Consider the following 12155-nt stretch of genomic DNA (forward strand, 5'->3'; position numbering starts at 1 on the left):
GGAAAAAAAAAAATCCAACACGCCCCATAGTTATCTATGTGCCGTTACATTACATCTTTAAATAGTTAAATACCGCTCTTTGTTCACTTGTAACTGAAGTGACTGAGCAAGTATCTAACATCACATACGTGCTATCTGAAACTATAAACCAAAATGTAGATGCTAAGGTACCTTATGATTAAGTTGCACATATCCAACCATTATTCAGAGCATCGATCTGCTTGAAATACTCGTACTGTACCTTATCACTCTGGTAAGTCCATATGCTAATACGATGCCTCATCAGAACCATGGGACTGTACTGTAGCTACTGTCAGATAGGGCTGCAGTTGAGAACGTCTGGTCCACTTCCATGTCTGCATCTGATCTTTTGGCGAAGCGCCCCTTGATCCTTGGCCGTGCTTCGGCATACGCCTTCCTTGTTGCATAACGTGTGGTCTTCTCAAACTTTCTGCTCTTCTTCTTCTCCTTGTACCTGAGGACCCTGGCCTCTCTCTCCTTGGAGCTGAAGTGAATTGGTGTCTGAAGTGAAGGACTTGAGAAGAGACCGATGGCTCCAGCTGGTCTCAGGATGCTGGACTGGACCGTATTGTCCGGTACTATACCCGCCTCCATTGAGAAAGATATCTGAGATGGAATCGAAAAATGGTCACTTAAAATGTGCAATCATATTGACATAGCAGTTGAGATCCTTCATTGATATGTAGATGAGTTTAATTTAGTCCAACGTACATAACCTTGTATTACTTTTTCCCTGTTTACACAATAAAACCATGTAAACGCTGCTTACGGATAAAACCTACACTAGACTTGCTGGTTATGAAATATCTAATGATATATCATATTCTTTCATGTAGTCATTGGTGTGTATAGAAAAGTTGGTAAACAGAGAGCGTAGTTTCTAGTTGACAGAGAATTTGAGAGTGTGTGTATGGAGTGACCTTTTAGTTACTGAGAAAACTTGAATATTCTATGTTTAGAAAGTACACGGACTAATAATCAATTAATATGCCTAGACTTTCTTTGGAGTGTCTATGACAGCAGTTCCATTTTAATTAGTGTACTTTCCTAGAGATGAATTGTGTACTTCTCTAGTTGGCAGAGAATTTCAGAGTTTACATATGGATTGACTTTTTAATTACTGAGCTGAGTTGGGTGTTCTATGTGTAAAAGTACACAAACTAATCCATTAATCTGCCTAGGCATGGGTTGTGTACTTTTCTTTGAAGTGGCTATGTCAGCAGTTCCATTTTGGAAATAATCAGCTGAAGTTCTCTACCTAGAAGTAGAAAAAGTTGAAGAAAGAGCCAAAAAAGTGAGGAAACACTAAATACCGACGTTTCACACTTTCACTTGCACCAAAAAAAAGTACTCTGGCTGATCTTATCATTTTATTTCATATGAAGTATGCATGAACTCTAGTTTGAGGAAATTATAGCATGACATGTAAGTTGTAATGCCATAATAAATAAGTAATAGAAGAACTCACGCTGTTGTTGACGGAATCTGTGTAAGCACTAACCCCAGCAGTCACGGAGGCAGCCTGCTCTGCCCCTACAAGTGGTGCATAACCACTCTGATGTGGCCTGCTCACAATTGCAGACTGCGAAGGTACTATGCACTCGCTCCCTTCCTTCTCCACGTACTCCTTTTGCATCTGCTGCTCCGCGTACTCCTTTTGCATCTGCTGCAGATGTTGTTGTTCTTGCATCACATACTGCTCTTGGTTGTTCATGTGGCTATCATAGTAAGAATTGTACCCGACAAGGTCAAAGTACTGATCCACTTCACCAAAGTATCTGCTGCTGCTGCTGCTGCTGCTGCTGCTGTGGTTGCCACTGTGATTATGGTTATCAGAATCTTTGCTGGGCAGCAGCCAAGAGGCGTCCTCTTCCTTGCTGCCGAGGACAGGAGCGGTGGCTGCTGCCTCGGCAAATAAAGAAGCAGCTGGAATGGCTGCGACCGGGTGTGACACCACGGGCACGCGCTGGTGCATCGTGGCAAGCAGGTTTGTGTAGTGTACCTGTGCTTCATAGGCGGCGCACAACGCTGCAGCATCTGCATGACATTCCAGCACCACTGGTGCATGCTTGTAGGCCTCGGAGAGGAGCACACGCTCATGGCGCGAGGCCACACGGTTTGCGGCGTGGATCTGTGCATCACAAGATGCACAGAGGTACGCGGAGTCGGCGCGGCAGTACACCACGCTTGGCACCGCGCAACATCCGTCGCACAGCCTGGCCCAGCTCCCTTCTCGTCCAACCGCCTCCTCATAAACGGTGCCGTTGGAAACACAATTCATGAACAAGGTGGCCTTGTGAGCACCACAAAGACCATGCAAGGGGTATTAGTGAAGGTAGTAGCTACTGTTTCCCTACATATTCTGTGTATATGTCTTCTTCTGCTCCTCTACCTCTCATGGCTCTTTCGTATGTGTTCATGCACTGCCTATGTGAGTATGGAGGAATGTCAGGAATGTAGGACGTCCAGTCCAGAGTATACTAATAGTAGGGTGTCAGTGGGGTGACACTTGGCGTCATTCTTGGGGGCGAGGATTATAGTGTGCCTGGTTTGTGGTTAGCTTTGGACGTTGCTGCTTCACTATCCTGTGCCAATGTCGGTCTTCCGATGCAGAGTCGTTTTCAGATAAACATTTAATGCACCTCGGCATGGCTGCGAGTTAGCTCTAGTGTTGCTCAGCTAAATCTGCTTGAGTGTGATATCAAATCTATCTGGTGAAAGAAATTTGCATGTTTGCAAGTAGAAGACTTAAATCTTTTACAATTACTTTCCCATTTTTTGTCAGGATGATCCGTGTGTTCACTTTTTACATTTGGACTCAGATGCCAGCTAATTTGAATAGCCGCTGATGCAAACCCGGAGGTGCATTCCACCGATCAAGAGAACTCTCATATATATCACACGACTGATTGGCCCTGAATGATGAAATTGTCTTTGCCTGGATTGGACTAAACCTAAAGGTAGAAACTAGAGGGAACTAGAAGCCATTATGGTATAAAGGAGACAGAGGGAAGATGCTGCATCTCTCTTTATGAGCAGTTGCACCCTTTAGCAAAAGAGAAAGGGGAGCTGTCTTCTGTTAGATTCCAAAGCATGAGGTTTTCTGCCATTCATTGGCGCTCTCCCTTAGCCGTTCCGCCTTTTGGAACCTCAAGTGTGAGGTAGCAAGTTGAGATATTGAGAAAAGCTCAAAAGCACCCGCCATGTCACTAGATAGTTTCTTTGCCGTCCTATTCATCTGAAAATATCTAATATGATGTGTAGTGGAGAAGTCAATTTGACGGTGCGTCTTGCTTATCAGCTATGAGGATTTGCTAACCAGCAAGAAATTCCCATTGCTTCTCACGCGTTCTATTTAGAATCTGTTGTTTTTCTTTTCAAGGCAAATCCATCTGTGGTCTAGTCTCTAACCTTTCTGAGTTATGCCTTTGGTACTAGCCCTGTCAGACCATGAATTACTATGCATTTGTTACTATGCTTTGTAGAAAAAAACACACATTAATGTTCTTATTTTCACGAGTTCTTATATAGTACTCCCTCCGTCCGAAAATACTTGCCATCAAAATGGATAAAAAGGGATGTATCTAGAACTAATATACGTCTAGATACATCCCCTTTTATTCATTCTGATGACAAGTATTTCCGGACGGAGGGAGTATTTGAAAGAGTAGCTTGGTTATTTGAGCACTGCTAGTGCTCAGTGCAAAACAGCCATAGATACCTTCTTTTATAGTGTAAAAAAGGAGATACTTTCTTGATTGATGTATTGAGTTTGCTGGGTTTTTTTTTGCGAATAAGTTTGCTTGTTTGTTGGTTGAGTTAAGTAGTGTGTCAAACTTTAGAGATTAAACAAGATATATTCTTTATGTACATACTTCATTTGTGTATTTTTCCTTTATTTTTATGGATAGAGGTGTATCACATATAGTCGACGAACTGTGCATGAAGTTGCATCAGATAAATTCTTCTGTGAATTAGATACTTTCAATGATTGAACAAGTCTTCACACAAGATTTTGGAACAAAAGATAAATTTGCATGTAAGTCTGCAACATGGCTACTGGTTTGAAGGAGCTTATGTTACTTGGTTAGATAACCTTGCACCACGTTAAACAAATTACCCCTTGGTATGTATGATTCAAAACAATAAGACGATAATGTTGGGGAAAAGAATCTCATTCCCACCAGTAGTTCGATCAGGTATGTGCAGCTAAAAGCATAAAGATAGATATTTTTCTGCTCATATCCATATTTATTCTGTTTCATGAGTGCGTATATATACAGAAGTTTCATGTAGGTGGTGACTCATGAGTTGCCAAAACAACTGAAGAATGGGCTCCATGACACAAGATATTTAGAAGATGGTGACAACTAAAGCAATGTTGGGGGTACTTTGACTGGGGCAGCTCTTGTGTCATGGTCGTGTTAGAGAGGTGTCCAGCAGCTGTCGTGAAGAGGCCTTCGAGGCCCTGTGCGTCGCTTCTTTGTCATTCTTGGCTAGAGGCTGGGCAAGGCGAGTCCCATGCCTTCACGTTCCGAAGAATGGGTTGTCTCCACACCTGGTTGTATACCGTCTTATACCTTCGTGCTTTCTTTTCTTTTCCTGGCCTCGCCAAAATTTGGTCCCTTGTGCTTTCTTCTTATGAAAATGACCTGCTCCCAGGCATGTTCGAGAGAAAAATGCTAAAGCATAAAGAAAATCTCATTGGTTTAGGACTCGGTCAGGCACACCAATTTTTTGGCTTCCTTCCAAGTTTTGTGAAGAAAAAAAGCAGGAACTCTGCTGATCAGTTAAAGGTAGGAGTTACGGTTTACCTGCAGAACTGACTGTTAAAGGCTGGTTTAGGCATTAAGCAGACAGGGGGTTAAGAAGCATTCAGAGGCAAAAGCTACACAGGTATTTTCCTTTCATTGGCTTTGGCAAGACACTTGTTGTACTGTAGCTGTCTGGATTTGTAAGATCCTCATGTCCCTTTTCTTTCCAGATATTCCAAATTGTAGTGCACAGGACCGTACTATTTTAAGTCTCTCCTCTGGTCCCCGCGCATCGCTTTTCGCGTGCTGCTGCCCCCGTTTTTGTTTTCCTCACTGGTATAGATAGATATCTTCCCAGAATAATTGGTTTCTATCTGTTCGAAAGGACGAAATGTCCCTGTTGCTGCCAGCAGTGTGATGGATGCATCTGAGTTAGCACGTTCCAAATCAACTGCTTGTGTTCATGGGAAGGTGATCTAACAAAGGAACATGAGGTTTTTCAGCTACTTAAGTCAAATATGAATAATTAAATACTAGCATATTTTGTTAGTTGGCATTCAACACCTGTAGATCTGAGTTCCTTTTACCTAACATAGCAGTGGAAGCATCCAAATGATTTAAAACAAGGGAACAGCAGGCATGTCATATTATAGTTTTATATATGCACCTGAGCAGCTCTTGTGATTTTCCAATATTGGTGAACCCAAAGCCACCAAACACCGCTACAGAGAGAGAGAGAGAGAGAGAGAGAGAGAGAGAGAGAGAGAGAGAGAGAGAGAGAGAGAGAGAGAGCCTTTGACCCATTAGTGTGCTACAGCACAGAACTAGAGATACTTTCTGCTTGCTTACTCCACCAACCACAACAGAGTTAGCTCATCTCCCTGTTGACCAGTTTCTCTTCATACACCACGTAGGCCTGTCTTACTTTGCTATAAAGCCCATGCAGAACAAGAAACTTGCCACAAAAACATCTGAACCCGAACCATCCAAGCATAGGAACAGCTAAAACTAGTTTCAGGATGGCTACAGCTGCGTTGTGCTTCAGGGCGTTTGCTCTCTCCGTGGCCTGTTTTCTCCTGGCCTTGCCATTGCTGATGGCACAGGACCCTTCAAATCTGAGCCTGAAGCACTACTCCAAGACATGCCCGAATGCGGAGCATGTGGTCCGGGCAGAGATGGAGTGTGCGGTGCGCGACGAACCACGCAATGCCGCTTTGATGCTTCGCCTCCATTTCCACGACTGTTTCGTGCAGGTTGGCTGCCCAAACACTCTTTTGGCCACAGACGCTAACCTGAATGCTTATACTGTGGAGTGGTATTATTGAGTTTGCTCTGAACATCTGAATGTTTGTTTGTTGCAGGGCTGTGATGGATCGGTGCTGCTTGACGACACCGCGACCATGATCGGAGAGAAGCAAGCAGACCAGAATGTGAACTCGCTGAAAGGATTTGAGGTGGTTGACAAAATCAAGGCAAAGCTGGAGGCTGAGTGTCCTGGAACAGTTTCCTGTGCTGACTTGCTTGCCATTGCAGCCAGGGACGCAGTTGTCTTGGTAAAATAAACCAAACCCAATGTTCAGAGTATTGATTCTTGTGTAGTGGCTTAGTTACTTTTGCTTGCACCAATTTCATAGCAGGCTTGCCTTTTGAGGAATAAGTTAGTATACCATCAGAAATCCACACGTATATTTCATTATAACCTGCTGTGCCATTTGGATGCTGTTTAGCTACAATTCCATATCTTTTGAGTAGAGTAGTATGCAAACAAAGAGCATGACAGATACATTTCTTGAAAACAAAAGACTACAAACTCCATATCTTTCTGACAAGGGGGAAAAATTGTTTCAGGTGGGTGGGCCTTACTGGGATGTTCCAGTAGGAAGATTGGACTCCAAGGAGGCAAGTCTTGACCTAGCAAACAAGGACATCCCTACCGCTGAGCAGGGCCTTGTCACCCTTATTTCCAAGTTCTGGGAGAAGGGCCTTGATGCCACTGACATGGTGGCCCTTGTCGGTATGATCTTCTTTCTTTTGACAGCTATAGTTTATGATTAAAAACACTAGTTCAGTTCATAACTTAATATTAACAGAACCAGACAATCAAGCGCTGTAAGCAATGTAAAATACATGAACAATCTGGTAATTTTAAAGTAGGATCTACAGATACTTCCTTGTCTTGTAATAAAAATACCAATATGGAGATGCAACTTTGTACCTGAACCTTCTGAATTCTGATATGTTTGAGGGGGGTGCACTCCTGTTATCATCTTATGTTGAACACTGCTTACTAGAGATATGACATTTGCATTGAAGGATCCCACACGATTGGATTCGCACGGTGCGCGAACTTCCGGGACAGGATATACGGCGACTTCGAGATGACATCCAAGTACAACCCTGCGTCTGCGACCTACCTCAGCAAGCTCAAGGAGGTCTGCCCCATGGATGGTGGCGACGACAACATCAGCGCCATGGACAGCCACACTTCCTCGACCTTCGACAACGCCTATTTTGAGTCGCTCATCAAGGGCGAGGGCCTCCTCAACTCCGACCAGGAGATGTGGTCCAGCATCGCCGGGTACTCGACGGCCGACACGGTCAACAAGTACTGGGCTGACCCGGAGCTGTTCTTCAAGCAGTTCTCGGACTCCATGGTCAAGATGGGCAATATCACCAACCCTGCAGGTGGTGAGGTCAGGAAGACCTGCAGATTCGTGAACACATAAGCTGGTGGAACCTTCGTTTGCGCCTTCTCCTTTGATGGTTGATGATTGTCTGCAAATAAGAACGTTTTTCATAGCATATACTCTACTGGTATAGGTATTATCGTCGTCGCGCTACACTGAAATATTTTGGCTGTATGGAGTAATAGAGAATATACACATCATGTATTTTGAGGGTTTTGCACAACCTGATATTATGTACACATCAGCAATGGATTCTGATCAGATTTTAGCACCTGTTTCAATCTGAAAATGCAGCAAGAAAAGCAGAAAAAAAAAAGACTGCCAAAGAGAAAATACAAACTGGGCAAATCAAAACTTTACAACTTCAAGAGAAGCCCCTTGTTACAAGTTACAACTAGTCTTATTGTTTCAGCTAGAAATCTGTAATATTAATAGTTCAATACCATTCCAGGGAGTTGGGGCACTCTCCTGTGTACACTTCATCTAAGATACATACATCACTATTTATACTTTACTTCAGTATTGGATTATTTCCAAATCTACATAGGATTATCATGCTGTACAAGGGCTGCTGCTTGGTGTTCTGTGGTCACTTGGTGACCATGTCATCTTGGCCCGGAGAGCTCGACGGCCTGCACCAGCAATGACGAGTCGTCGGTCAGGTCGGAGTAGCAGCGGCTGAAGGTGAACTCAGGCACGGTGAACTTGTGTGAGTCGGCTCGCTGCGACGCTTGCCACCGTTCCGCAAGCCCGTCGCCTTCCAGCATGCGAACCACCTCCGACATCCTCGGTCGGTGGCCTGGGAGGTACTGTGTGCAAAGGAGCGCCACCTGCACCATCTCCTCGAGCTCGATCCGGTCGTAGCTGCTCCGCAGACCCTTGTCAACCAGTACATCAAGTTTCTTCTCCTGGTGCATCTTCTTCACCTGATCATCAAGCAATTACGTCATGAGCTAACTTAAGCATCATCGATGGCAGGGCATTTGCAGTTATGAACAGTTTCGACAAAAGTGCTTTTCATTTCAGGTGGTTCCATGAACTTTATTAGTTTTTCTCAAGTATTTTTTGCAGCAGTTTTATCAAGTAAATTGCAGAGGCTTCATTACCCAATCCAGCATGGCTCCCTTCTGATTTGATGCCTTTCCGAACTCCAGCGCTGTCTGGCCGGTGATCAGCTCCAGCAGCAGGATGCCAAACCCGAAGACGTCTGTTTTCTCGGATGACTGCCCAGTGGAGAGGTACTCAGGCGCGATATGCCCAACGGTGCCCCGCACTGCAGTGGTGACGTGCGAATCCTGGTGATCAAGGAGCTTTGCAAGCCCGAAATCACCAACGATGGCCTCACAGCAATCGTCCAGCAACACGTTGGCTGCCTTGACGTCTCTGTGGATGATCTTTGGGTCACACTGCTCATGAAGGTAAAGTAGACCTCTTGCTGCTCCAAGGGCTATCCTCTTCCTAGTGATCCAGTCCAAAGGTGGCTTTCCTGGAATAATTAGACCGGTATAAAGGGGAGATTTCCTTTGATAGGAATCATATGCTCTGTGATAAGTCTTTGTGCAAAGAAACAAAAATAAATGAAGGGAAGAATCCAATTCTATGTCTTTTTCACGTTCGGCTTGTCGGATTGCAACTTTCAATTCTGCATCGTTCTTTTTAGGCATGACATCTGAAAATTCTAGAACGAACATATGCTGCACAACAAGTGGGTCTATAATTGGGCAAACAGTTCTCCTACTTACGTTTGGTTCTCAGGCTAAGATTCTCCTAGCCTTGTTAGGCAAGGCAGGTCACTTGGTAACATGACAAAGGTTTACTTTGCTTGGCTAGATCACTAATAACCACAACCAAAACGGGGAGGAGGCTAGCCAAAGTAAGAACTCCCACTCAGGCAAGGTAAGACAACATTGCTGCAGCCTCCAACTGACACACACCCAACAAAGCAATTTGCTTTTCTTGACTACGCCAAAATGAGCTAGTTCTATCTAGCCTAGTTAAGCAAGGGATGTCAAGGAAAGGCAGATAATCTTGCTGGGATTTTGAGGTGCTGACCTTTCAGGCGCGAAGCGACGCTTCCATTTGACATGTATGGATAAACTAGTAACCTCTCTGTGGCAGTCATACAGAACCCCAGAATCCTAAGGAGGTTCCGGTGCACTGCCAAGCTGATCATTTCAACTTCAGTCTTGAACTGTGACTCACCACCCGCAGCATTACCATCCTTGAGTCGTTTGACAGCCACAAGAGTCCCATCGGGAAGCTGCCCCCTGTAAACGTGTCCGAAGCCGCCTTTTCCGAGTATGTTCTTGCTGCTGAATTTTTCTGTTGCAACCTGCAGCTCCCTGAACTGGAACCTCCTGACATTTCCAAGGCTAACGTTATCCATGTGTTGATCTGCATCAATAGCAGTGCTTCATCAATTATCAGGTTCCAAATCGATGCACAAAGTACTGCATGGAATTCTTGAAGTTTCACTTACCTTCGTCATCGAAAAGTATCTGCCTGTTCCGACGCTGTCTCCACCAGAACAAGAATCCGGCAGCAAGAAAGAGGAAGCTCATGCAACCAGTTACAGCACCAAATGCAACTGCAAACTTGTGGCTTTTAGCTTTCGTCGGCGGAGTGCCTTGTGAAAGATTGTAGGTCATTGGCATCGGCGCAGTCCCGTAACAATCTTTCTCCGTATTTGCAGCGCATATGAGAGGATTTCCAACTATGCTGCAAGAGAACCAATAACAGAACAAAGCTTACAGCTTAAACTTGATACAGGTTCATACTTCCATGACAAAAATTAAGCTTATTCAAACAAGGATGAACACAATCTGAGCTGCAGCCTTACTTGTATGTTCTTGCCAAAGATCCTGGTATCGGGCCACTCAGGTTATTGTATGACAAATCTCTGCAGGACACAAGGTGCACAGTGAGAACATCCCAAACCAAGAAATCATGGGTAAGAGCACGTGACAGTAGGGAAATTACTGACAGGAAAACAAGGTGCGACAGATTAGTCGACGCTGTAGGGAATGGACCGGACAGGGTGTTGTTGTTGAGCCTCCTGGTCAGATTACAACAGGCCTCGGGTTAACATCTCAAGGAACAATAATAATGCAAGAGGTAGGGTATTTCATGACGAGAAGTAGAGCTCACAGGTACTGGAGGCTCTCAAGGTGGCCCACGGATGGTGGGATTTCACCATAGAAATTGTTGCCAGAGAGGTCAAGTGTCTTGAGACTTGCCAGGTTGCCAATCTCGGCTGGGATTGGCCCGGTTATGATGTTGTTCTGCAGAAGACTGCAGCCAAGAGAACGGTAAGATATCTCCATCGCAAATGGAAAATGGAAGTCTGAACAAATAAGTGGCAGTGAGAAGAGCACACTCACATAGTCTCCAGGCTGGTCAGGTTTCCTATGCTTGGGGCGAGCAGGCCTGAGAGATTCTGGCTTGGAGCCTCCCTGTGGATGATTCGAAGAACAACAGCGTGATGAGAAGTAAAAACATGCAGAGAATATGATTAGGTGCAGGTGAAGTGAAACAGGAAAGGGGGTGATTCGCTTACAGGCCGGTGACGAAGTTGTCGGACGAGCAGGTGATCATGGTGAAGCTGCAGGGGTCGACGGAGTACTGGTCCCAGTTCTTGAGCACGCCGTGGGGGTCCTTGAGCTGGTTCTTGATCCCAATCAGCGCTTGCACTGCAGGCAGGCAGATGTTTCAGAAACTTGCGCAAAACCGATAATAATAATAATCCAAGAAACAGACAGGGCAGAGACGGACGGCCATCGTTGCAGAGACTACTCTCGGCTTGACTGAAGAAACGGCATCAGAGGAAGACAGAGCCATGGATTCGGTGGGAATAACAGAGTAGAGAAGGGGGCGGGCGGAGAAGAAAGACAGAGGGACACCCCCTAGAACGATTCCAGGACGGGAAGAGGGAGACACGAACCTTCAATGTTGACGCCCTTGGCGGAGAGGAGCGCGCTGCAAGGGGAGGATACGAGCAGCGCCACCGCCGCCAGCACCACCGCCAGCAGCCGCCGCGGGGAAGGAGGCGCCTCCATTGCCGGGGAAGGGAGGGAGGCAGGGGCAGGGGCGTGACAAGGGAGGGCGGGGTGGTGGTTCAGGGGGGAAGAGGCTGTGTGCGGCTGCTGCCGGGGCGCTGGCTGCGTGGAGTGCAACCTTGGCCTCGCCCGTATGTGGCAGCGAGAGCAGGCGTGAGAGGCCGAGAAAAGCACGGAGGCTGCAGCCTTGGCCTCGCCCGTTCGCCACCCCACACCGCCAAAGCCAAAGTGGCAGGGGCGGGGCCACCGCCTGGGCGAGGGCCCACGTGGTGTGTGAGAGAGAGAGACAGATGACACAAAAGAAGATGCTTGCGCTGTGGCAGCGAGCGGGCGGAAAGCACAAAAGGGGTGGAGGTGTGGGACTGGGGGAGCAGACGTGACTGCAACCTGACCTGAGGCCCCCCTGCGCGCTATAGGGAACCGGAATGATAAACAATGGGGGGAGAGAATGAGAGGCGGGCGGGCCCTCACCCTGGTTCGTTTTTACTTTTACGGGAGGGGTAAAAAGCTCGCGTGACAGACAGCGTCCGGGATTTTTGCCCATTGCTCGCTGGCTCGTCGTTTCTTTTCTTGATTGATTGTCTTCTGAGAGCTAAACCCACCTCAGAAAAATGATTGACCCCACGCAACGAAGAAAT

The 12155-nt window shown here is 46.1% G+C and overlaps 3 protein-coding genes across 3 annotated transcripts; 1 reads left to right on the plus strand and 2 right to left on the minus strand.

Moving 5' to 3' along the window:
* Positions 1 to 3528, minus strand: LOC125524312 (zinc finger protein HD1-like). Its single transcript, XM_048689384.1, has 2 exons — positions 1490 to 3528; positions 1 to 627 (listed from the first exon to the last, which is right to left on the minus strand). Exons 1-2 carry the CDS (start codon positions 2300 to 2302, stop codon positions 283 to 285), a joined length of 1158 nt encoding a protein of 385 aa, XP_048545341.1. The 5' UTR covers positions 2303 to 3528; the 3' UTR covers positions 1 to 282.
* Positions 3529 to 5562: 2034 nt separating this feature from the next.
* On the plus strand, positions 5563 to 7730 carry LOC125525194 (peroxidase 11). Its single transcript, XM_048690205.1, has 4 exons — positions 5563 to 6028; positions 6137 to 6328; positions 6624 to 6789; positions 7089 to 7730. The coding sequence occupies exons 1-4, from the start codon at positions 5795 to 5797 to the stop codon at positions 7499 to 7501; spliced, it is 1005 nt and encodes a 334-aa protein (XP_048546162.1). The 5' UTR covers positions 5563 to 5794; the 3' UTR covers positions 7502 to 7730.
* Positions 7731 to 7788: 58 nt separating this feature from the next.
* Positions 7789 to 11681, minus strand: LOC125525193 (LRR receptor kinase SERL2-like). Its single transcript, XM_048690204.1, has 10 exons — positions 11403 to 11681; positions 11019 to 11151; positions 10843 to 10914; positions 10610 to 10753; positions 10446 to 10517; positions 10302 to 10361; positions 9942 to 10180; positions 9515 to 9856; positions 8569 to 8948; positions 7789 to 8388 (listed from the first exon to the last, which is right to left on the minus strand). Exons 1-10 carry the CDS (start codon positions 11515 to 11517, stop codon positions 8068 to 8070), a joined length of 1878 nt encoding a protein of 625 aa, XP_048546161.1. The 5' UTR covers positions 11518 to 11681; the 3' UTR covers positions 7789 to 8067.
* Between the last annotated feature and the right edge of the window lie 474 nt (positions 11682 to 12155).

Source organism: Triticum urartu, chromosome 7, assembly GCF_003073215.2.
Source record: "Triticum urartu cultivar G1812 chromosome 7, Tu2.1, whole genome shotgun sequence".
NCBI lineage: Eukaryota > Viridiplantae > Streptophyta > Magnoliopsida > Poales > Poaceae > Triticum > Triticum urartu.